Raw genomic sequence first — 25,574 nt, 5'->3', positions numbered from 1 at the left:
ACAGTCACAACTCAGAAGAGCTTAAGCAATAAAGGGGACTAACTGGCTCTCTAGGGATACATCTGAATTCAGACCTGCCTGGATCCAGGAACTCAGTGTTGTCACGGTCACCTTTTCTCTTTACCCGCCATCCTGTAGCAGAGATCAAAACATCTCTTCCAATGTTGCCTGTCTCTCAAAACAAGCCCTCTGAAGGGCCTTCAGTCAAAGGATGGGGTCAGACTGCCAAGGGCAGTCAATCCCTTAGCCCGTCCCTGGGCCCCGGCACCCACTGACCTGCATTCTTCCACTATAGTTTTGCCTTTTCCAGAATATAAATGTCATATAAAGGGAATCATGTAGTTTTTAGTCTTTTGTGACTTGTTTCTTTCAGTTTTCATAATGTTCTTGAGAGACACCACATTTTTGCTGTATCAGTAGTTTTACATTCTTATTGAGCCGGTTTTTCCATTCACCCTTTGAAGGACATTTGGACTTTCCCAGATTTTGGCTATTAATATGCGTATTTTCATTTATCTTGGATAAATACCTAGGAGTAAGTAAGGTTGCTGGGTCTTAACGGTAGGTGTATATTTTGCTTAATCAGAAACTGCCGAGTGTTTTACAGAGTGACTGGGCCATTTGCGTTCCCACCAGAATGTATGAGAGAGTTTCAGCTGCTTCACATCCTCATCAACACTTATTTTAATTTTAAAAACTAGCCATTTTGACAGGCCTGTGGCAGTTTGATTTTGATGTGCCTTGGTGTGGTTCTCTTTATATTCCTCTTGGGATTTGTTGAACTTCGTGGGTTTATACTTTAAGTTTATGGCTTTTATCAAATGTAGTACGTTTTTATCAGTTTCTTGCAATATTTTTTTCTGTTCCTCCTCTGCTGCTGAGCAGAATTCTCCTTCCCTCAGGTCACTGTCTGGCGTCACACATGGGTTCTCTGTGAGCAGGTCTTGCCAAGGAGGAGGCAGAGAGGACTCTGGCCATTTTCTCTGGAGAACTTTGTAAACCTCAGGGTCTCGTTTGTTTTTAATCCCAAGCCAGTTCTCTTGGATAATTTCATCCCAGTATCTGCCATCCTGTTCCCTCTCTTATCTTTCCTGAATTTTGGCACTTACCACTACCTGTGAGTCATTTGGCTCTAGCCTAGCTATTTTTACGTCTGTTTTTCTAGATCATTCCCCACCCCTTTGAGATGAACACTGAGTACCTGGTGGCAAAGATATATTTCATGCATCCATTTGAAATTTGTGATTAAAACCAGGGAGTGTTTTTCTTGTCTTTTCTTCAGAGAGGCAGTGTTTTCTATTTGTAGGGGTTTCGTTTCCTTAGGGACCTCTGCCGTGCACGCTAATGGGGCCAAAAAGAGCACATGCAAGCCAAGAACACACGCGTCCACCTCTCGGTGACGGGCTGGCTCTGCCCACACTCTGCCGGTGGGATGTTTGTCATGCAGGGTTTTCAGAGAAGGGGAGGCTCACCCTGTTACTGTAAGGGTACAAACAGAAAAGGTGACTTTGGTGCTGTCCCCTCCTTCCTCTTTGTGCTCTGCTTTTCCTGACTGTCACAAAGGACTAAGTGGTTACCAGGACCACCAAACAGGACGCTCTCCCTAAGAATCATTTACCTAAATCTGTGTGTCTAGAACACAGCGGTTAAGGGCACCGGACAGACTCGGTTTGAATCCCAACTCCACCTCTCATTAGCTGTGTAACCTCTGAGAGCAGACTTAACCACTCTGAGCCTCCACTTCTTCATATGAAGTAGACATAATAAAAGTGCCACTCTGGGGCTTCCCTAGTGGCGCGGTGGTTGAGAATCTGCCTGCCAATGCAGGGGACATGGGTTCGATCCCTGATCCGGGAAGATCCCACATGCCGCGGAGCAACTAAGCCCGTGCGCCACAACTACTGAGCCTGTGCTCTAGAGCCTGCGAGCCACAACTACTGAGCCCACGTGCCACAACTACTGAAGCCCACACACCTAGAGCCCGTGCTCCGCAAAAAGAGAAGCCACCACAATGAGAAACCTGCGCACTGCAATGAAGAGTAGCCCCCGCTCGCCGCAACTAGAGGAAGCCCGCGTGCAGCAACGAAGACCCAAAGCAGACAAAAATTAATTAATTAATTAAATTTAAAAAAGAAAAAGAAAAACCTCCTTTCACTCATCCATTCAGTAAATATTTATTTAATGCCTACCCTGTGCCGAGAACACTCCTTGGTTTCAGAGGTACAGTAATAAACAAGACAAGATCAGGTTTCTGCCTGCAGAAGCGAGATAATAAGCAAGTAAGCAAACACATAGGGTAATTTCAGGTAGTAAGAAGTGATGTGAGGGCTTCCCTGGTGGCGCAGTGGTTGAAAATCTGCCTGCCAATGCAGGGGACACGGGTTCGAGCCCTGGTCTGAGAAGATCCCACATGCCGCGGAGCAACTGGGCCCGTGAGCCACGGCTACTGAGCCTGCGCGTCTGGAGCCTGTGCCCCGCAACAAGAGAGGCCGTGACAGTGAGAGGCCTGCACACCGCGATGAAGAGTGGCCCCGCTCGCCGCAACTAGAGAAAGCCCTCGCACAGAAACGAAGACCCAACACAGCCAAAAATAAATAAATAATTAATTTAAAAAAAAAAAGTGACGTGAAAAAAAGAAATCAGAGTAATGTGATGGAGTGTCACGGGGGCAGGAACATTATGAGGTAGCGAGTCAGGAAGGTGTCCTCAAAGGGGTGGCACTGGGGCTAAGACCTGTGTGGTGAACAGGAGCCAGTGCTGGAGGCTCTGGGGAGGGAGCGATTGGCAGCGGGAGCAGCAGGTGCCGAGAGTCCCAGATAGACCTGAGGGAGCTTGGCTTGCTCCAGGAAGAGCAGGAAGATGGCGTGGCTGACACAGGGGCGAGGACCCTGTCCCGCAGGGCTCTGTAGGCCTGGGAAGGAGTTGGCGTTCTGTTACACATGCAAAGCCAAGTGTTGGAGGACTTTTTAAAAATCACTGTGCCAGTAATACGTGTCATATCTGTAATATGATACCATTTATCACTTTTTAAAAATAAATTTATTTATTAGTTATTTCTTTTTTTGGCTGCGTTGGGTCTTCGCTGCTGCGCGCGGCTTTCTCTACTTGCGGCAAGCGGGGGCTACCCTTCGCCGCGGTGTGCGGGCCCCTCATTGCGGTGGCCTCCCTTGCTGCGGAGCTTGGGCTCTAGGCGCGCGGGCCTCAGCAGTTGTGGCTCTCGGGCTCTAGAGCGCAGGCTCCGTAGTTGTGGCGCACGGGCCCAGTCATTCTGCGGCATCCCGGACCAGGGCTCGAACCCGTGTCCCCTGCACTGCGCCACAAGGGAAGACCCTGTTTATTACTTTTTTAAAGACAGATAAACTTTATAATGGCATAGTAAAAGAGCTGGCAATCTGCATGTTGAACTGTTAATAGTAGTCACCTCTGGGCAGGCGGTGTGAATGGAGAGTCTTGTTTTACTCTTTACCTCTGAGTTCAGATGTTTTATAGCAAAATATGTTCCTTATTGGGTAATTAACAAAGAAAACTGACTATGGCCTGACTCAGCCTTCAAGAAGTACATCGTGTTTTACCCACAGTAAAGTTCAGTGCAATAGAAATTGTACACAATACCCTTTCAACTCCTGCCTTTTGGATTTGAATCCCTTTATTCCTTAATTACATTTGAAACAATGGATTTAACTGAGACTAGAAATGGATTTCCTCCCTCCTCCCTCCCTCTCTTCTCTTCCTGCCTTCCTTCTAAGAGGCTGACCGTTTGCTGCACTGCTGTCTACTTCCTTAAATGATTTTGCCTTCTGAAAGAAGTAAATATATCAGGATTCTTCATTCCAGGGCATGTTTTAAATCCCCAGGCCTTTTATCTCCAGGAGCGAGCCTGCTGGACCGGTTTCCCCTTCAGTGTCTTTGCAGCCTATGCCGGGGGCAGCTGCAGTGGGTGAGGGTCGTCTGGGTGGTAAAGTCACCTGGGCTTAGGGAGGGCACGTAGGGCAAACACTTAAGCTGTCCCTGCGGCTTTTGTACCCACTGCTGACCCTGACTCTTTCCTTTAGCCCCCGGGATTTGAGAGTTCCCCCGACCCCAGACTAGACTGGCATGAGGGTCGTGGCTGGCTGGTCACTCTTTTGTTGGCCAGAGGGCCCGTTTCTATATGGTCCAAATTCAGCCCCCAAATGGGATTTGTTTATCTCTACAGAAAATGTTTAAACATTTGAATTAGTTGCTGTCATTAAAAGTCAGAAGATTTCTGGGAATTCCCTGGCGGTCCAGTGGTTAGGACTCGCTGCTTTCACTGCCAGGGGCCCGGGGTTCGATCCCTGGTCAGCGAACTAAAATCCAGCGAGCTGTGTGGCACGGCCAAAAAAAAACAAAAAGTTGGAAGATTTCCCATAAGAAACAGATTTCTGGAGTTTCTCAAAAACCAGAAGGAAGACTGGTCAGCACTAGGCCCCCATCCACAGGGCTGCCATCAGCCCTTTATAGATGGGCTTGTGCCTTCTTTGCCCATGTGCCACTCACCCACTTATTGTTTTTATCTTTATTTTTATTGTCTGTCCCCTGAGGAGTTTGGGTTTCCAACCCCTGGCCTGTAGTGCACCAGACTAAAGCGGCCAGCCAGACCCCTTCTGCCTTGAGCCTGTCTCCTTGTTTCCTGTGGAGGAAGGCTTGCTGGCGCTCTGGCAGTGGCCTCTCCTGACGCTCAGTCCCACGAGAAGTTCCACGTTTCACTGTCAGAGCTGACTTCCCAGAACCTTTGGCTTTCTGGAGTGGCTGTTCAATGCCAGGACTCCCGTGAGCTATGACGACCTCGTTCTGTGGGCAGAATGATGACATGGGCGGAAGGCCACTCCTGTCACAACTTAAGCGGTTGTGATTCACAGCTTAAGTGGTTCAGGCTCCTCTGGGGTTGACTTTCCCTTCAGGGTAGGAACTCTAAAGCCTCAGCTTTGCAGTGAATTGATAACCCTTCTTGAAGCAGGCTGGTGAAACAAAGCCCTTTGAGAGCCCAGAAGCCAGAGCCGTCTCTAGCACTGGACTGCACAGAAGGCAGAGAGGGGCTGAGGAGCAAGTCCGTAGAAACTGAAGTGTGCTGTGCCGCGTGCTCCTCCCCCGACCTCCACGGTTCTGGTCTCTCCCTCTGTTTCCCCTCACGTTCCCTGTGGCGTCTGTGGTCTAGGTGCAGAGTCAGGAAGGAGAAGCTCTCGGGTGGTCGCCTGCAGGAACTTACTGAGAAGAGCAGATGAATTGAGGGGACAGCGGAGGTGTTGTTATCGTGTGTTTTATCTAGCGGAGCAGAGGCTCAGAACGACTCGTGACTTCCAGAGTCTTCTCACTGCTCTAAAGTAGCAAGTAAAGAAGTCTCCTGCCCTGTCCTTTCCCTTCTCCAGGCTCGTCAGGTGTGGCTTGTGGGCAGCGTTGCTGGAATTTCCCTGTCTGGCCTCCTTTTTGGGACAAATGAAAGAGCAAAGGAATTTGCTGTTTCCCAAGAGGGCTAGGAGATAACACGTTCCAGCTACTGCTATCTCTCCGGCCAGCCAATACCTGTTGGGCACCACAAAGAGCAGGGTTTTCCTCTGTTTTGTAAGGTATTGTTTACGCAGCAGGCTTAGCAGTTGAAATGTCTCCAACGCAATTCTGCGTTTTTCAGTCATTTTGTTTTGTGCCAAAACAAACTTTATTGCACCAAAAAGAAAAAAAAAACTTCATTTATGTACAGTCAGATATAAAGACATCTCTTTGACTCCTGTGCATATATTTCCTCAACTCAAGATTAGGGTGTAAAAGTCAGGCTAGTACGCCAGACATGCTCTGCCCATGGCAGGACCAAGGAGAGGATTGTCACTTGAAAGTGGGAACACTTAAATGGATGGCAGGTAACACTGGACCAACAGACCAAGGGCGTTCTTCCAAGCCTTGTACCAGCTCTGGGAATGGAAGAGGGAAATTGGAAGCAGGGCCCCCTTTTGAGTCTCCTTGTGCAGAGACCCAGCCTTCAGGTATCAAAGTGCACTTCCTGTCTAGTTCCTTTGCTTCTGCCCTCCCAAGTAGGACATTCTCCTTTGCTTCACTCTTTTTTTTTTTTTTTTTTTTTTTATTTATTTATGGCTGTGTTGGGTCTTCGTTTCTGTGCGAGGGCTTTCTCTAGTTGTGGCAAGCGGGGGCCACTCTTCATCGCGGTGCGCGGGCCTCTCACTATCGCGGCCTCTCTTGTTGCGGAGCACAGGCTCCAGACGCGCAGGCTCAGTAATTATGGCTCACGGGCCCAGTTGCTCCGCGGCACGTGGGATCCTTCCAGACCAGGGCCCGAACCCATGTCCCCTGCATTGGCAGGCAGACTCTCAACCACTGCGCCACCAGGGAAGCCCTGCTTCACTCATTTTTAAATGGAAAGTTAGCCAGTAATCTGTTTCTACAAAATGGCAGAAGTGAGTTAAATTTTTGCTTATAAAGTTTGACTTGGAATTCATGTATCTTGGCAGCTTGTTTAATGGCTTTGTAAAAATCTCAGCTTCTGCCTCGCCAGGGAGACACTGAGAGGAAACCCATGGAAGTGGCTTCAGCAGTGATTAGGGGCAGTGGACGAAAGTTGAAACTCAAATCCTGAGTACACAACAAAAGTTGTAGACTCTCTCATGGTGACCTTTAAAGAAAAGACATCACTTTTTTTTTTTAATAACACATCTCTCTTTTCATATTATAAGGTTAATTCATGGCGATTAGGGGAAAATTCAAAATTAAAGTATGACAAAGTAAATAAAAACCCACCCATTCTCCATACCCAGATTCTTATGTTCCCTTTCTGCCCCAAGAGTGGTTCACCTGCCCCTCTTATATCCATGAATGACATGGATATAGTGACGGCTCACACCTGTTCTGCCCTGGTCTTGTGAAGGGCACTTTACATGGCTTCTCTGCATTACCCTCCTAACGTTTTCCATGAGCATGGGTACTATTAGTCCCACTGTACAGTTGAGAAAACTGAGGCTTGGTGAGGGGAAGAAACTTGGCCCAAAGTCACCCAGCCGGTAATGAAGCTACCAGAGAGACGGGCCCTTAGCAGTTCTCTGCAGCCTCTGGGAGGCCTCAGGTGTTATTTTCCCATCCTTTTTCTTAAAACACCTAATACTGTAGGCTCCAGGGACTTGTAGGAGGTGTGGGGCATTATTGCCTATCACATGGAAGGTGCTTTTCCGCTCTCCTCATGCCTGTGCACTTTGCCCCTTTGTCCCTCTCTAGGCATTATGGCCATCCTGTTCTCAGGCATCGTGATGTCTCACTACACACACCATAACCTGTCCCCAGTCACCCAGATCCTCATGCAGCAAACCCTCCGGACTGTGGCCTTCTTGTGCGGTGAGTTCTGCCTCTGTGTGGTCCCACGTGGGCCTACCCAGAGCTACTTGTTCTTCCTCAGCCTGTTCCAGGAGTCCGTTGAGGTTTTCCCTGACAGAGGAGGCCGCAGAATTCCTCAGAGCCAGATACTACACTCCCTTAGCTTTTGTTTGTTACTCTGGCTTTCACATTCCATAAAGTAAGCCTAATACCTAACAAATGGAACTTTCGATGCCTATAATTTTAAGACCAAGAAATAATGAGAACTGCTAATAACGAACATTTGAGACTCATGTATTTGCAATATATGAAAGTGACATTTCTAAAAAAATGTGTTCCTTGGAACTGATATTGATGAGAATTAAGTGAAAAAAGACTCCATAGTCAAAAAACAGTTTGGGAAATCCTGGGGTAAATAAAGTTTAACAAGTTTCTGAACTTGTGAGACTTTTCCGCCAACGTGCATTGGGAATTTCTAAGAAAGAGACAGAGTGACAGCATTTCCCAAACTTGTCCACAGGATCCTTTGTTCACAAGAGCATCTTGAAGGACGTGTCTCAGGCAAATCCTGAATTAGAGGTGTCATCGTTGGCCTGGGTCACACCGTGAGGACTGTTTCTCTTAAGCAGTTTCAGTTATGCATCACAGTCTGATGAACCCGTCATGTACCTGCCCCTAGTTTACACCTGGGAGTGAAGGAACCACTCCCACACTGTCCCTTCACGCCGGCCCCCAAGTGGCTGTGCTCTGCCTGTCATCATCAGCACCTCCCCTGGCATTTCTGTGGGCTGTCTCATTTCGAAGCACCAGTTCCACACTGTCACGTGCTGGGAGTCGGGGGCAAGCTGTGCAGAGACTTCATTCCACAAACAGGGAGTCTCAGGTCACATGACCCGAGCACCGTCTCATGGCTAAGAAGTGCGTCTGGAAGCGGTCTGTCTCTTCCTGGCCCAGTGGGTATTGTTTCCACAGCACCCTTCTCAGAAAGTCATGGCGGAAGACTCTCTCACCATAAGGAAATGTAAAGCAAAACATCCATCAAATTCTATTTTGTACCCATCAGATTTTAAGTTTGGTGATTCCCCACTTCTGGCACAAACGTATAGAAAATAGGCCCTGTTGATGGGCATATACATTGATGCCATCTTTTTTGGAGAGTCATTTGCAGCATCAGTCTGAATTTAAAAGGCACATACTCTTTGACCCAGCGATTCTACCATCAGGAATTTAGTCTGTGCACAGGGATGTTTGTTGTTGCTTTTTCAATATCAGAAATAGAAACAGTCTAAATACCCATCAAGGATTCATTAAATTAACCATGACGTATCCACATAATAGTATTCATGCCGCCAGGGAAAAGCATTACGTAGATCTGAATGTGTTCTAAATAAGCTGATTTCGAAAGATGACAAAAATATTTGATAAAAACATTCAAGGAGTAGAAGGGTAAGTATACTGTCCAGCTTGTGGACTTATTCTAAAAGGATACACATTTGAAGAAAAAAAACATTGCTGAAATGTTTTAAAACAGCCTTGATGTTTTATGATGCTCAACTTTTAAAATAGTGTCTTTGTCTCCCTGGCTGTACGGTTATTCTGGAGGATGTCACAGTCTAAGCAGGGAGCCTAGCGCTAGGAATTTCTAAGGTGCTTTTTCTTAGGATACACAAGTGACTGCTTGTACAGCAAGAGTAAATGTCAGACTCTCTTTGACTTGTGGAGTGGAGCCAAGAGTTGAAATGTATTTCTTCCTGCAAATCCTGCAGGGTGTAAGCCTTCTTCTAAACTTTGTGGCAACATTAAATATGTGAAGTCAGTCATTTGGCTTTGTCCGCTCTGGCAAGGAAGTTAACAAAGGGCCCTTTCACACTAGTCACATGGTGTCTGCAGTCATTTGCTCTGAATTTTTGCCACTTTGCCGCAGTTGGGATCCTTGCTAATCGCAGTGTTCAGCAAATGGACAGATTCATATATTTATCATCGTCCCCAGGCGGGAGAGTATTTATTTGACAGCTGGCTTATTAAATTCGGAGATTCTGAATAGCAAGCACTTGTTGCTTATGTGATAGAAAAGAATGAGAGAATCAAAGGACAAGTTTGCCAAGGTACTGGTTGCAGGATTTTCCAGAAAATAAGCAAAGTGGTATACTGGATTCTGATTAACTTCTGAATGTTTGCTTGCATAACAATCCCGTGCTGTATTGGAAGAAAATAGTTGAGGCTGAATAATCCATTCTTTGGTTTGTTTCAGAAACATGTGTGTTTGCATTTCTTGGCCTGTCCATTTTTAGTTTCCCTCACAAGTTTGAAATTTCCTTTGTCATCTGGTGCATAGTAAGTATTTTCCTTGTTTTTTATTTAACTACTTATTTGTAGGTCGATAACCATGTATTCTGGATTCACTTATGTAACTGTTAACTGGTCAAAGTCAACAGCTACATAGACAACCTTCTGTTTAAAGTTTCTTTTTGTTAAAAATTCATGAACATACAATAAATGGGAAGGTATGGAATTAAGTAAATAAATATCCCTAGAAAAGAATTTTTGCTTGGTTTTAATTTTAAGTGGCCTTGAATTGTTATAGTCTTCTTTAAAAATTACCATTTTTTTCAGGACTTCCCTGGCAGTCCAGTGGTTAAGACTTCCGAGCTTCCACTGCAGGGGGCACAGGTTTGATCCCTGGTCAGCAGGGAACTAAGATCCTGCAGGCTGCACGGCGCAGCCATAAAAAAAAAAAAAATTTACCAGTTTTTAACGTTAGGTAGTAAAAGCAGATTTCAGAATTGAATGTGTACTTGATCATAACCATGTAAAAACAGCATGCATAGAAAAAAGAAAATATGTAAGAAAATGCAGCCAAATGTTCACTGGTTGTAGAACTGGGGATGATTTCTTTTTCTTTTCTACTTTTTCTGGATGATTATAATGAATATACCTAATTCTTGCTGTGGTTTCCTTCAAATGTGTCCATTTATAAGCATGACCTTGGACACTTGTTCAAGGTAAAGATTACAAGGCCCTTACCTCCTTTGGAGATTCATCTGGAGGAATCATCATCCCAGGTGATTCTTACCATTGAGAAGATTTGGGAAACAGTGTTGTAATTGGACGAGAGAGGGGTGGTGGCAGTAGGAGACAAATTAAAATGTACCTTTAAAAAAGGAAAATAGAAGTTTAATCATTTGCATTCAAATCAGATCTTGGGAATGGAATAGGAAAAAAATAAATGTTTAAGCATTTAAAAGAAAGGTCCAACTCCCTCAGGCATCTGATCAAAGTGCCGGGAAAGGCTAACATTTGGGCATTAGCCTGGTGTTGCCAGGTCCCTCGTCTGTGTCCCTCCTGTGTCTCTGTCCTGTCAGTGTGAACCCATCTCCCATAGGTCCTCCTGCTGATTTATACTCCTGTCCCTAATTTGATCTGTTTGTTGTCTTTTTAGATCCTCTATTAATTTAAGGCACTTACAAAGCACACCTTGTTGAGTTACCATAATTCATCTTGAGTTAACTTTTATTACCAGCTCCACTAAACAAAACACAGCTATTGAGAGGCAGTCTTTTTCTTTTAAATCACTGTCACCTACCATGTGCAAACCAGTGAGGCCTACCTATTTGGCATATGGGGAACCTGAGGCAGAGAAGATAAGGAACCCTAAAGAAAAAGATGTTTCTCCTTGCAATCTGGGTGCTTCTACCTTAGTCGGCACAAGCTCATTGCTTTTGTCACTGTTATGTGTCCTCCAAACTCAGGTTTTAGGACAAGAAAACAGCTGCAAAAGTCTTTTATAGAAAGTATAGTAGCCTTTAGTGTGGTCACTGGGTGAAAGGGGCCACATTTGGTCAACCCTGAAACACACATGTGGGAATGGAGGATTAGATTTCAGTGGGTGAAACAGGGAGGTGGCGATCTCAGCCATGAGCTGGGAGGGAAAGAAAAATGAGGCGATGCCTGGGGTGGTGACTCACTTTCCGCTGAGCAACTGGTCAGTCTGGCCCTGGCACTCCTAGGGACGGCCTGTGCCGTTCAGATGGATTACCTTAGACTCACTCAGTGGTCAAGGGCATGGGCTCTGGGGACTGAGCCAGGTTTGGGACTTGGCTCCACCACTTCCTGCCTGGGTCAGCTTAGACCAGTTACTTAATACTTAACCTCTCGCTGTCTCAGTTTACTTGTCTCTAAAATAGAGACAGTAATACCTACCTCATAAGACCTTTGGAAGGATGTAAATTGAACAAGATAATGCATATAAAATGATTAGAGCATTGTCTGGCATATAAATGTTAGATGATTGTGGGTAATTATTAACTTGACCTTCCAAGGCACAACAGTCCAAAGCACACTCAATTCATGCTGGTTAAAAGAATAAACTTAGAGCCTTAGAATGTCTATATATATATTATTCTGTTCAAGTTAGTTATGGTGAGAACCAAGATGAAGAAAATGGAAGTAAATTAATAAGTAGTTCTAAGAAGCCACTTAGATAAGATTTAGACTTTACATAAAGCTATATTTTGTTAAAATCGACATGCCTTTGGAGATGGCTAGGAACCAAAAGCCATGAAGCAACTGGCTAGACAGGGTGTGTGTGACCTCCTGTTAGAACCCACCTGTGCATTCCTCTTGCTCAGGGAGCAGCATTTACAGACATAGGTAGGCGCTTCTCAGTCTTCGCTCCTTTCCCTGAGGAGTGGGGCCCCCATGGGAGAGGCAGGAATACCTTGTCTGTTCCTCCAGAGCTAGCCCATTGGGAATGATTAGTGCAGGCCCGGCCCACAGTGGAGCACATTTGGAGGAGCCAGATTACCCTTAAATTAATCTCTGGGTACTTCTGCGCGGCCTCTTGGCATTACTAAAGCTGTCATTGATACCTTGTTAGTCCTCTCTTTCTGACAGTGGAAACGTAACCTACAAAGCTTTAATCCTTTCCCAGACAAATAGAAACTGGCATCTCCTGGGTCTCTGCCTAGCACTGAGTTCATGTCTTTGATGACAAGGGGATGCTGCCTTTATAATGGGTGTGTTACCAGGTCTGTGTTAGCCTCAACAAGCTTCAACTTGAAGAACCAGAGGTTTCCATGTTAAGACTTAATTTGTTGCTGTTAACAGGTGCTTGTGCTGTTTGGCAGAGCGGTGAACATTTTCCCTCTCTCCTACCTCCTGAATTTCTTCCGTGATCATAAAATCACACCAAAGATGATGTTCATCATGTGGTTCAGCGGTAAGCCCAATCTTGAATGAATGGTGGAGGGAAAGTGCGTGTTATAAAGGCACAGGCCCTGCGGAGAATGCACGTGTGTGTCCCCGGAGCCCTTGCAAAACGAGCCTGCCTCATCAGCCCCAAGTTGCACGTGCTCCCATTTAGGGGCGCCTGCTATAACACGGGCCCTGAGCGAGGCCCTTCGCAGGCGGTGCCCCTCCCCACAGCGCAGGAAGTGGGTGGTGCGTGTCTGCTCTACAGGTGAGGAAGCTCAGGCTCAAGGGTAAAGGACTTGCTCGGGACGAGGGGCCCCGGGAAGCAGAGACAGGATTTGCCCTCCTTCCCTCCACTCTTTCCTGGACAGACGGGCAGCCCAGGGCAAGGTGTGCACGGCGCCGCTCCCACCTGAGCGCTTTCTAGGCTGAAGTAACAAGGGGCTCAGAATAAAAAGGTTAAAGTTTAAACTTTTTTGTACTACAGGCTAGATTTGGATTTTTTTTTTCATTCAGTTACTAAGTTCTGATAGTTTATTTGGCCATTTCAGTTGCTGTTCAATCCCATATTCCTCTACTTTTTATAGATTTTTTTTTAAAGTATTTATTTATTTATTTACGGCTGTGTTGGGTCTTCGTTTCTGTGCGAGGGCTTTCTCTAGTTGGGGCAAGTGGGGACCACTCTTCATCGCAGTGTGCGGGCCTCTCACTGTCGCGGCCTCCCTGTTGCGGAGCACAGGCTCCAGACACGCAGGCTCAGTAATTGTGGCTCACGGGCCCAGCTGCTCCGCGGCACATGGGATCCTCCCAGACCAGGGCTCGAACCCGTGTCCCCTGCATTGGCAGGCAGACTCTCAACCACTGCGCCACCAGGGAAGCCCTCCTCTACTTTTTAAAGGATGGAAATGATTCCATAAATCTTTGACTCCTAAAGAACTGGATCCGTAGACATCTTTAAATTTACTTAGAAGCAATACATCCAGTTCTTTGTGCTTTCTTGATTAAATATTATAATTAAAATATTTCTGTGTGGGTCAGGGTATAGCAACATGCTTTGTAAGCTGTTTTCTCTCCAACAGCGTATCTGTACATTTCTCGCAGATTTCTCTTCTTTTTCAAAAGACCTTGTTTAAAATACATACATAGGTGTGTGTGTGACAGATATAGGTAGGTAGGTGTGTATATATGTGTGTACAGTGAGAGAAACTTTTTTCTTAATCTTTTTTGCCAGTGAGGGAAAAAAATCGTAAAGTAGTTGATCCAAGGTCTTGAAAATCTGGAAGAAAATCTAAGAAATGTATCGGGCATTTTACAAAGTATGTGAGCTCTTTGGGGGTTGGGGGGTGTCGTGAGAGACTCTACAGGGAAGTGGTTGGTGGTTTTAAACAGGGAGGGCTCTTGGTTCCGGGTGTCCTCAGGCTGTCCAGGCCTCCCTCCGTCCATTCCCGCCCTCTTTCCTGGACCCTCACCCTGTCTCACTGGCCCCTCCATCATTCAACAGTGGAAGATTCTCCTTTTCCCCTCAGAAAACCAACAACTTCAGCCAAAACCCCTGCTCCTCATCCCCTCCAGCTGCTTCCCCATCTCTTCCTATCGTGGCCAGACCTCTTGAGCGAGCTTTTCTTGCCCATTTTCTCCACTTCCTCACCTCCTGTCCTCAGGGCTGGACTTGGCCTCGCCTGGGTCACCAGCAGCCTCCCGCAGGCAGGCCTGGCGGGCACCGGTTAGCCCTCATCCCCCCCGCCGCCTCGGCTTGGGGCTCCTTCCTCCCACCGACCTGCCCTTTGACTGGGAGGATACCCTCTTCTCCTCTTCCCTTGGCCTCCAGGCCATGCTCTGGTTCCGCTCCTTTCCCTTGGGATCTCCTCAGGCTCCTGTCCAGGTCCCCATCTGCCTTTACCGGCACCTCAGTAAATGTTGGCTTCCTCAGGACTCAGCCTCAGACCTGCTTCATCTCTTGCGCTCTCACAAGCTCACCTGTCCTGTGGCCTCAACTTCCATCTGGTTCCCACCCTCCCAAAGCTGTTTCCTCTGACCAGGCCTTCCCTCTGAGATCCAGACTCCAGCGTCTGAATCCTCCTTGGATGTTGTGGAGCTACTGCAATCTCATTGTCTAGGACGGAACTTACCCTCCTGCCCAACCTGCTTGTTTGCCAGCATCCCCCTTCCTTCCACAGGAAACAATAACACGTGGCTGCCTCTTACGAAGTGTTTACTGTGTGCACATGCTGTCCTATGCCAAGGCGTTTCATCCTCGGGCCACCGTCATGGCAGGCCCTGTGTCTAGTTCCTCGTGCCAGCCTGGGAGGCCCCAGGGAAAGCAGGGGGCCAGGGGGTGGACCCAGGAGCCAGACTCCTGACCCCGTGCCCAGACCATCGCGCAGCAAGCCTCCTAGGACCCGGGCATCCTCCAGGCCCTTCCCTTCCCTGGTCACCCCACCTTCCCCTCGCTCCTGTGACCTGTTACTTCTGCTCCCCGTGTCTCTTTTAATTCCACCCCCTTCCCTCCGCTCCGCTGTGTCCCCATGTAGGGTCTGGGCTGCAGCAGCCAGCCCCTCATCATGCTGTGATGTGCTGGCCTCCACGTCTGGGTCAGATCCTGTCACTGTGTGCTCGGCCCGCCCTCCCTTCTCCTTCAGGCCTTCACCCTCACGAGTCCTCGTTTGACGTCTCTCCTCCCTGCTGCTCTGGGAGGTCCTGTCCCCCCTGTATGGCACCAGGCAAGCCAGGAAGTTTTTTAGAGAGAAAGTGCCATTTCCCAGCTCAGTCCACACCCCTCAGTCCAGCCAGCAGCCTCCCAGGGAACCAAAACAGGAAGTAAGGGAGAGGCCGTGATGCGGTCCCCTGAGCTGCTGGCCACCGCGGGGCTGGCATCCTCCACTACAGTGGGCATTGGGCAAATGGCATTCTGTGCCGTTGCCAGTAAAGCGTGTGGCCCTGGGAGGACACCTCATTCTCAGTCTCGGCGCCTCATCTGTGCGCTGTGAGAATAACAGGACCAGCTCTACAGGGCTTCCTGTGACAATCGGATGAGGTCGTGCCCGCGGAGCACGTAGCACAGGGCCGGGCACGCACAGGGAGGGCTCGTCTGCATCAGCTGTCGTGTTTCTAAAACGTAAGCGCTGGGCTTGATAAATCCTTAACACGCACACGCCCGGCGCGTCACAGCCCGGGCAGGTCACCTCACCCGATCCGCTCTGCCGCCCTGAGAAGTGGGAACGGAGGTGAGCGTCCGTTCCTTGCGCCTGCTTTTCTCACACCCCAGAGCCTCACAGGCTGAGTTCGCACTCTCCAGTGGGTGCATTAGAATGTCGAGCAGCCGTGGTGCCGGCCTGGGCCCAGATCTCCCGAGAACCGCTGCCCCCTCCCGCCTGCCTCCGTCCCTCTTACTCCCTTCACTGTCGCCCAGGCCTGCGGGGGGCCATCCCCTACGCCCTGAGCCTGCACCTGGACCTGGAGCCCATGGAGAAGCGGCAGCTCATCGGCACCACCACCATCAGCATCGTGCTCTTCACCATCCTGCTGCTGGGCGGCAGCACCATGCCCCTCATCCGCTTCGCGGACATCGAGGACGCCAGGGCGCGCCGCAGGAACAAGAAGGACGTCAACCTCAGCAAGACCGAGAAGATGGTGAGTGACGGCCGGGCGGGCAGGCAGGCGGGTGGGCAGGGGCAGAGGGTGGGTCCCCACTCGCTGCCAGAAAATGGAAACGAGACACGATCTGAGGATGATCCGTCCCTGGGCACGCACGCATGGGCGCACGGCACGTGCACACACGTACGCACCAGCTTCCCAAAGTGACAAGGAGGTTGGACTCAGGGTCTGAAGCGTGGCTCTTTGGGGTGGGTTGTCTGCCGGCCTCGTGAAGCCACGGAGGCAGTGGCGTAGGAACATAGACCCCTAGCAGACTCTTCCAGTAACGCTCCTCCCCTGCCAGTAACCACACCACCCCATCAGGCCGGGACTGGAAGGAGGGTTTCAAAATCACAAAATGACAAAATCATATCATTCCCTAGCATCTACTAAAAGCCTCCTGTTGGGGCTGGAGAAGGAGAAAGTGCTCACAGAGGCTTGGAGGGTCACGGGAGAGGGCCCTCCACTGAGGACAGGCGAGGGCATGATTTGGGGGTGGAGGTGCCCAGGGCCAGCTGCTGCGAGCCTGAGGCCCCCGGACCCCTGCCCACCTCTGCCTCCTCCAAGCCACCCTCCTGCCCTGAGTCACTGTGATTGTGCCTTTCCTACCCTGTGTTCCCTTGGGCCCTGGCTGTGGAGCCCCGGCCTCTTGTCCTGCCTTCCTGCACCACCCCCTGCTCCATGCACACACGTTTGCAGAAATGCATCTTTTTCTAGTTCCCTTTTTCAAGGCCATCAGTAACTTTACTCAGCCATGGAAGGCACAGAAATCCTCAACCAGAGGTGGGGAAAGGGGAGGTGGCCCACTTCTCACTCTGGAAAGTCCAGTCTGGGTGGATCTTGGCCTCCAGTCTCTGCCCGCGGCCTCTCCAGCCAGAGTTGTGCTGCTGGGAGAACCTTCAGATGACCTCAGGGAGGGCTGGCTCACAGAACTTTCCTCACTCTCTGTAGCCCTTCTCCCCCCACCCCCATCCACCAGCCTTCTTGTCTGTTTTTAACCAAAGCTCAAGTATAGGTTCTCAAAGCTTTTAGTGGGTGTCAGGATTGGTGGAGGGCTCCAGGGTCTTACAGGTCTGGGGTGGGCGCCCAGAGAATTTGCATTTCTGATGAATTGCCGGGAGGTGCAGCCACACTTAGCCAAGCACAGCTCTGGTAGAACCAGAATGTGTGCTCAGCGGGGAGCAGCTGCTGTTTAGGGCATGTTTTCTGTGGTGCCTGCGCTCTCCTTGGACTGTCCCTGATAACCTGCAGGAAGCAGATGGTCTCATGATCCCCATTTTGCAGATGAGAGCACTGAGGCACAGAGAGACCAAATCACACAGCTGTGGTCACACAGACTCTTAACCACCCCACTTTCCATCACTTGTTGTCAAGGTGGGGTTCCTGGACCAGCAGCATCGGTGGGCGCTGGTTAGAAATGCACATTCTTGGGCCCCCTCCCAGACCTGCTGAATCAGGAACTGCAGGTGGGCCTAGTGGGCCCAGCATTTTGTGGCTCCCCAAGCTCCAGATGATTCCGATGCCGGCCAGAGTTTGAGAAGCACTGCTCCATGGCAGGGAAATGCCCTCCCTGCCCCTCCCTCTCTCCCACCTCCTACACCCGGGGTACACCTGCGCTTGGGGGCGGCAATGCAAAACTGCCTTTGGTCACCCCTGCAGAGGGTGGGTGGTCCTTCCCTCCCTCCCTCTCCACATCCCTCCCCGCTGCATCCACATGACCAGCAAATGCACCCAGAGTGGGCCTCTGCAGGCAAAAAACGACAAGAGCGGCCTCCCTCGTTCAGTTCACTGGTAAAGAGACAGCCTAGAACAGCTCCCAGTCCTGGCCGCACAGCCAGCCACCTGGAGCACTTACAGACCAAGCCCCAGCCCTGAGCTTCCAACTTACTCACAATTCTGATTTTCCTGGGTGTCCATCGTGTTCTTACACACCTTCCCGCCTCCCTACAGGCTCCCAGGAGGCCTCTTGCTGCCACCGTTAGGGTTGGGGACACGGGGGGCGGGGTGAAGAGCTGCGAGGAGGTAGGCTGGGTGGTGTGAGGGCTTCCAGGCAGGTGTCAGCTGACGAGCCTTCGGCTGCCTTCCCCACCCGCCGCAGGGACACACCATCGAGTCGGAGCACTTGTCGGAGCTCACCGAGGAGGAGTACGAAGCCCACTACATCAGGCGGCAGGACCTCAAAGGCTTCCTGTGGCTGGACGCCAAGTACCTGAACCCCTTCTTCACGCGGCGGCTGACCCAGGAGGTGGGACGCAGGCCAGGGGTCCCTTGCCTTCCTCCCTCAGGGCCTGCAGTGGCCAAGAGCAGGGTGGGCAGGGAAGACCCACATGCCGGGTTGGGTGGGGGCCTCTCCCCACTCAGCTTTCTCTCCTTCCCAGCCTCGCGGGCTGGATATGCTTGCGGCACTCTGCATCTGCTGTTTTTCCTTCCTGCCGTATTTAATGCGGGTTTGTTTGTTTGTTTATTTTTGGCTGCGTTGGGTCTTCATTGCTCCGCGCGGGCTTTCTCTAGTTGCGGCGAGCGGGGGCTGCTCTTTGTTGCGGTGCGTGGGCTTCTCATCGCGGTGGCTTCTCTTGTTGTGGAGCACGGGCTCTAGGTGTGCGGGCTTCAGTAGTTGTGACACGTGGGCTAAGGAGTTGTGGCTTGCGGGCTCTAGAGCGCAGGCTCAGTAGTTGTGGCGCATGGGCTTAGTTGCTCCGCGGCATGTGGGATCTTCCTGGACCAGGGCTCGAACCCGTGTCCCCTGCATTGACAGGTGGATTCTTAACCACTGCGCCACCAGGGAAGTCTCTAGTGCTAGTTTAATAATAGACTTGTTAACCCAGTTTGGTTTTCCTGGATGATAGACTTGGGACATTGATCGGCTACTGAATCTGAGCTGAGGAATTTCAGACCTGCCAGGGCCTCGGACAGTGGCCCAAGGCTCAGGGCTCTCGCTCCACCCCTCCAGGCACCACTGGCCTGACAGTGAGTGACACACTCAGGGACCAGCTTGGGCCTGCTTTGCTGAAACCGTCATCCTGCACCGTGCAGGGTGGGGGAGGGGTTCTCCTGGCTGCTGCCCCGCTTTGGTTCTGAGCCCCGTTTTCCCTCCTTCAGCAGTCAGGATCGCTGTCAGCACGTGAGTTCTTACTGTGAGCCAGGCGCTGCACCAGACGTTTTTCATGATTGCTTCGTTTCATTCTCCCAGCAACCCATGCAGTAGATGCAGCGGGTTGTCTCACTTGATAGCCGGGGAGACTGAGGCCCAGAGAGGTGAAGTAACCCCCCGAGGTCACACAGCCAGTACGTGGCAAAGCTGGAAGCAGAGCCCAAGTGTGTCTGATTCCAGAGGCCAGGTTTTTTAACATCATGCCATCCTGCCTCCTACTCCTGTTCCAGGGTGACACCTCCCGTTATCTCCTCCCCCACAAAGAATGATCCCAGCTTGCGGTTAGTCAGTTAACACTTTGAAATTGCTTGTGGCCGTGCACCCTGCCTCCCGTCTCCTCCCTTCCTCAACCCTGACCCTGAGCCAGACCCACTGACAAGGGCTTGCTGTGTCTCCCGCCCCAGGACCTCCACCACGGGCGCATCCAGATGAAAACCCTCACCAACAAGTGGTACGAAGAGGTGCGCCAAGGCCCCTCAGGCTCCGAGGACGACGAGCAGGAGCTGCTGTGACCGAGTGGGACGCCGTGGCTCCCGGGCAACCGGGGCCGCAGCAGCGCCATCCAGCCTCCCCACGGCTCCCAGGACGAACACCCAGCAAGGGCCCCCGAGGCGTGTGCATTTGGCAGTTCTTTAGGGTGGATGGAAGCAGGGTGACGCACAGGCCACTGTCGTCTTAACCCAGGACCTCCCAGGCCTTTGGAGCCAGCCGGCTGCCCTGAAGCACCCTCTCCCCGCTCCTCACTGGGCTGGACCTCTCCCTCAGGGTGGTTTCCCAGCCCGCGGATTGGAGGGACCACCTTTGCAGGTAAATGTTTCCTTCTGCTTCTGTAGCCGGGGAATAGTCATCTGTCACGCCGAGGTGCCTGAGAGGAGAAATCCTGCTGTGGACCCACTGTGCAGGGCGTCCCGGGAGCGTGGTGTGCCGTTGCCGCCATCCCTGGCCACTGCCTTCATTACAGGGACCCTTCCCTGCTGGACGGGTGTCGGTACCAGCAGGGCGAGGAGCCGGCCGCCGCTTCCCTGTGCGTCATCAAGGCGCCTCCGCCCTCAGCAGCAGCGGTTCTCACCTAAGCGGCAGGCTCAGAAACCTTGAAAACCTCACACTCCCCTTCGTGATGTCGCTTGCACTCCCTGAGAAAGAGAAACTGAGTGACCTTTTTCTCTTTACCTCTGATTGGCACCTCACAGGCTGTCTCCCTGGGCAGCAGGCAGCTACTGCCCTTCTCTGGGAATACTGTGAATGTTTACACTGGAACCGAGCACGAGGGCACAGGCACCTCTCTAGAGCCCCAATGGAAGCCGTATCCCTGGGTTTTTTAGGGGGTGAGCGACCCTATTCTGTGGGGTCAGAGCACTCTCTAGAGGGAAAGTCTACAGGGTTTATGCTGGCCAGCAGCTGCTGTCTTAGAATTCAGTTTAAATTCATGCACTTTTATAAAGTGGTGAGAGCCTAGCAGTCCCTTCCCTGACCTCGATTCCTTACTTAGTGGTCCTTGTTTGTTCAGAGGCCCCTTTTCCTGGGCTCTGCCCACCGTTTACCTGCTGCACCTTCAGTGCTCATCGGCATCTTTTTTTTTTTCCCTCTCCCAGTTCTCTACCATCTTGGGTCCCATTTGTCCCCATGCTCCTCCTCTGCCACCCCTCCCCAGGACTCCAGTGGCCTGCAGCCAGATGCACGTGAGTCTCACCTGCAATCCCTGAGCAGCCACTGCTACCTCAGGACTCGCTCACAGAGTGCTTGTGCGCGCGCGCACACACACACCACACACACGCACACCCCTGCCCCGGCCACACACGCACACACACACACACACACACACCATACACACACACACACCCCTGCCCCGGCCACACACGCACACACACACACACACACCATACACACACGCGCACACCCCTGCCCTGGCCACACACACACACACACACACACACCCCTGCCCCGGCCACACACGCACACACACACACACACCATACACACACACACACACCCCTGCCCCGGCCACACACGCACACACACACACACACCCCTGCCCCGGCCACACACGCACACACACACACACACACACACCCCTGCCCTGGCCACACATGCGCACACGCGCGCGCGCGCGCACACACACACACACACACACACACACCCCTGCCCCGGCCACATGCGCACGCACACACACACACCTGCCCCGGCCACACACGCACACGCGCGTGCACACACACATACACACCTGCCCCGGCCCCATGGTCGGGGCCCCCGGGCCATCTCAAGGTGAGGAGCTGCCAGTCATGTCCAGAGGACATGGGGTTTCTGACTTCCCCGCATCCACCCCCTTCACCGGCCCTTTAACAAGTCTTTACCTGCTTGCTTGTGCCCATCTACAGGCCTCTGGCAGTTTCCATATGTGGCTCAGCGTCTCAGCTGGAGCCTCGGGACTCAGCACCCTCTGGCGTGGTTTAATTCATCATGTGCATGTCCTTGGTTCTGTTTCGGACACAGTGGGCCAGCGTGGACCTTGGGCTGGCGGCAAATATGTTTCCATCTTCTCAGCCTCAGGCAGCGTGGCTCTGGATGTGAGGAAGGACTGACCTTGGGACCCTCCAGGACCCATGTACCCAGCCCACGAGGCCAGGCCCCTGCCCTAACCCCTTCCCTTGCCCCAGAAGTGTAAGCGTAAAGCCAGTCAGGCAGGAGGGCACATGGCTTCCTTTTTATGCATGAACAGTAAATTTGTACTTGATAGAGCTAAAATATGATCATTTCTTTTTGTAATCTCCCACCTTAACCCCATAATTTGAGCCAAATAGGATTACTTTACTTCACCTAATATCCCCACTGGAAGATTAATGCCATGCATAATTCCAGGCTCCATCATTTCCTGTTTCTTTTTAGTGGAAAAGAGAAGAGGTCAAAGGGAGGGGACCTTTGTCCATAAGGGGATGGGGGAGGGGGCAGGGATCAGAGGCCAGATTGTTCTCTCATTCTCCAATTCATAAGTCACTGACTTTTCCCCCTGAAATTCAGAGTCTGATCTCCGAGGTGTAAGTTGCATTGTAAACTCAATAGCTTGCCGGAAAAAAATTTTTTTGGCTGTGAGTTCACAGATTAAATAATGAAAACAGGATCTTCTCAGTTCAGACTGCCCTTTGTCACCAGGTCCCACCTGTCCTCCCACTTTTAGCTGAGACCTGAGAGTGACACTAAGTAGAGAAGCACGCGGGGGCGGGGCGAGGTCTCCAAGGCTTGGCTGTGTGCAGGTGGCTGGGGGAGTCTTGCCCGGCCTGGAGCAGCGCCAACCTGGGTGTCCCGTGAGCTGCTCCTGCCCTCTGCTGGCCAAGTAGTGGCTTAGCAGCGTGGGAGGGCATTCCCCCGTCGAGGAGGGCGCCCCGTGTGCCTCAGCCATCTGTCTGTTCACCTCTGGTGGACTTTTTTCAGATGTCTTTGCCTGAGAATCAAAAATTAATGCTGTCTACCTTTAGCATTCCTAATAATTCTATTGTTTGGGGCAATATATGCCTAGAAGATTAAAAAAATCCAGCATAACTATAACTTCACACACGTTTTCTTTTAGGTCTAGGCCATGGGACAGGAGAAGTATAGCACAGAGAGAAGGTAATACTTTAGGAGGAGGTGAAGGCTGTAAGGTCAGTGCGTGCCTCTGGGGAAGCTGGTTGGCTAGCCAGTGAACTCTGAAGACGTGCCGTCTTGGGGAGCTGGGGTGTTCTGTAGCACTAAGGCCCCACCCCAAGGCTCCCCCAGCAGCCCCTCCGCAGCAGGCCCTACGATTGGGGACTTGGAATATATCACGTGTTCTGCAGCCCTGTGGTTGTAGGACCTCTGGGAGTAACCATGCTCAGAGGCTTGGCGTGTGAGGCCTCCCAGGAGAAGAAGCTGGCTTTTCCTAGGTACCCGGAGACCAAGTTCGGGCTGAGCTGGAACAGAGCCAGGCGGAAGGTGGCTCAGTTCCATCGTCTGGTGCTCACTCAGCCCAGGGGCAGACCCTCTCCCCCAGGCCACACACTGGGAATGCTGGCTGGGCCCCGGCTGATGTGAGGCTGGGGGCCCAGAATGTTGGCAGCCCCTGAGTACCCCAAGTCAGCCTAGGGAGGCCCTGACTTGCCTGCAGATTCCTCTGTGCGCAGTGGCGTGTGGAAAGGCTGGTGAGTGGGGAGCCTTCTCCTTCAAGCCCTTGCCTAAGGTGGCCTTCCGGGGTCTCAGGTCTGCACTCCCACGGGGGTCCACACATGTGGCAAAGTCCCCAGCGGGGAGGCCACAGCCAGAATCCCTCTTCTGCTTCGGTGGGGAGAGTGAGGGTGGGGCCGGGCGGAGACTGGCTTCTCCTCAGCCAGGTCCGGGCCACCAAAGGTGCGGGAAGGTGCAGGCGTGGCTTAGGGGGGCTCTGGCCTTAGAACTGACCCCTGATTCTAGTGGGAGAAGGAATCTCTCTCAACAGCAATGACTGACTGTCAGTTAGGACTTCAAATGCCAAAAAAAGAGGAAAGATCCTTTGCTCCTTCCCCATTCCCTCCAGAATGCAGGCATGTGATTCTCCTGCTGGGTGGTGGGTAGGAAATTATCTGAAACGTTCCCAGTAGAGCAGCCAGAATCATTAAGAAGTTGTTCTACCAGGAACGCAGTCTCCAAAGCCCCAGGCAGGCGATATGTTTTAAATGAAAACACCACAGTCAGAGTGACGGCTTCGGATAAGCAGCCACACTCCCGTCCACTTAGTCTCCTGCCGTTTCTCACACAAATGGAGTTGGATGTTCAGGGACTTCACCGTCATCGCCCATGTTACGAAAGAAGACTTTCTAATTTCCCCCACCCCGTTTCACCCTTTCGCACCCCAGCCGACACAGTCCCTAATCCTAGAGGGGAAAAAAATGTGTGGCTTTTCCTACCCAGGAGCTGGTCTTTGCCCAGCTGCTCTGCGTGAGCGTCCTGGCTTCAGGGCAAGAGAGCTGAGCGCTCGGAGCGCAGCCGTGGGCCCCGTAGCCATGGGATCGATGGGGATTGTGCAGTGCGGTGGTCAAGAGAGAAAGGTCACCCGTCAGCGCTATGGGACCCTGTCCAAGGAGCTGGTCAGCCACGCGGAAGAGCCACTTCTCCAGGCCCCAGCGCTGCTCTAAGGAGCCGTGGAGGCCCATGGGCCAGAGAAGGCTCCTCACTCGCTCGGCTGACTACCGAAGGTTAGGTTCGTGGCTACCAAAGGCTTTAACATTTTCTCCAGTACAGCTCCTGCAAAGCTTGATTTGTTCTCAAGATTAATCAGAATCTTGTATTCTTTTGAGTAATTTTCTTTGTAAAAATGAAGGATTTTTTAAGTACAGCTTTTTGATATAAGGACTATTGGGAAGGTCAGGCTTGTTCTTTTGCCCTCCCCCAAGTAAGATGTGAGAGGCAGTTGTTAGGTCCTGGTTCCTGAGAAATGATTTGCTGCTCTTCTTGGTGGGGCTGCGGGTTGCGGAGGGGAAGGTGGGTCGGAGGTGGAGGGACCTGCAGCTGCTCTGCTGGAGCCTCTACCTCGTCTCACTGGACTCTTTAAAGAATTCAGAAATGGATGGAAAACAGTAATGTCACTGGATTCTTATTTAGAAATAAAAATGAATGCTGCTGAATCAGACCCACTTTCTGTGTTTGTGTTCCGTGGCTTTGCAGAGGCCTGGGTCTCGCCCCCCTAGACTCGGCTCTGTCCACGCCTGCCCGGCTCTTGCGGCCAGAAGCCTGGCACAACGCAGTGGTTAGTGGGCAGGAGTGCAGGCTTTGGGGCCCAATTCCTGCCCCTGTCCCTGTTGGGCTGGACCCCGCGGGCCCACAAGCCTTGTAGTTGCCCAGCCTTGAGACCAGAGAAAGAGCCTAGAGACAGCAACAGAGACGTGAACGGTTTGCTGGATAGAGGGATCTTAACAAACGGTCCTGGAGCAAAACCCCACGGCGTGCAGCAGCCATCGGACGGGACACCAGGACACGGCAGCAGTCCTCACCACATCGGGAGAAGGAGGCTGCCATTTACAGGGGGGATTGATGTCAGGTGGGCTCGGTTACCAGGAACTAATTGAGCCCTATGATTAAGAGGACTGGATAGTCACGTGAGGGAAGCAGGGGCTGCTCGAGCAGGGGATGTGCAGAGAGCAGGAGACAGCCATCTTGAATGGCCTAAGCACACAGTCCCTCAGTGAGGAGGACGTGAGGCCAAGCAGGAGGGCTCAGCTCGGGCCCAGCCTCCAGCCTCCAGCCACAGCTGCTTCCTCACAGGTGTGAGGGACTTGTCCTCCCT

At 51.4% G+C, this 25,574-nt stretch overlaps 1 protein-coding gene across 1 annotated transcript in view; it reads left to right on the top strand.

Moving 5' to 3' along the window:
- SLC9A8 (solute carrier family 9 member A8) overlaps nt 1-24,920 on the top strand; it is a 76,232-nt gene extending 51,312 nt beyond the window's left edge. The window contains 6 exon segments of the mRNA XM_082362751.1: nt 7,237-7,353; nt 9,584-9,666; nt 12,439-12,550; nt 15,932-16,152; nt 18,254-18,400; nt 19,711-24,920. Of these exon segments, the coding sequence (XP_082218877.1) occupies nt 7,237-7,353; nt 9,584-9,666; nt 12,439-12,550; nt 15,932-16,152; nt 18,254-18,400; nt 19,711-19,818 (788 nt within the window). The 3' untranslated portion in view covers nt 19,819-24,920.
- Nucleotides 24,921-25,574: the final 654 nt, after the last annotated feature.

The sequence above is a fragment of the Balaenoptera borealis genome, assembly GCF_965194805.1.
Source record: "Balaenoptera borealis genome assembly, chromosome: 16".
Taxonomy (NCBI): domain Eukaryota; kingdom Metazoa; phylum Chordata; class Mammalia; order Artiodactyla; family Balaenopteridae; genus Balaenoptera; species Balaenoptera borealis.
Note: the sequence above shows the minus strand (reverse complement) of the source record. Positions and strands in the feature narration are given on the sequence as shown.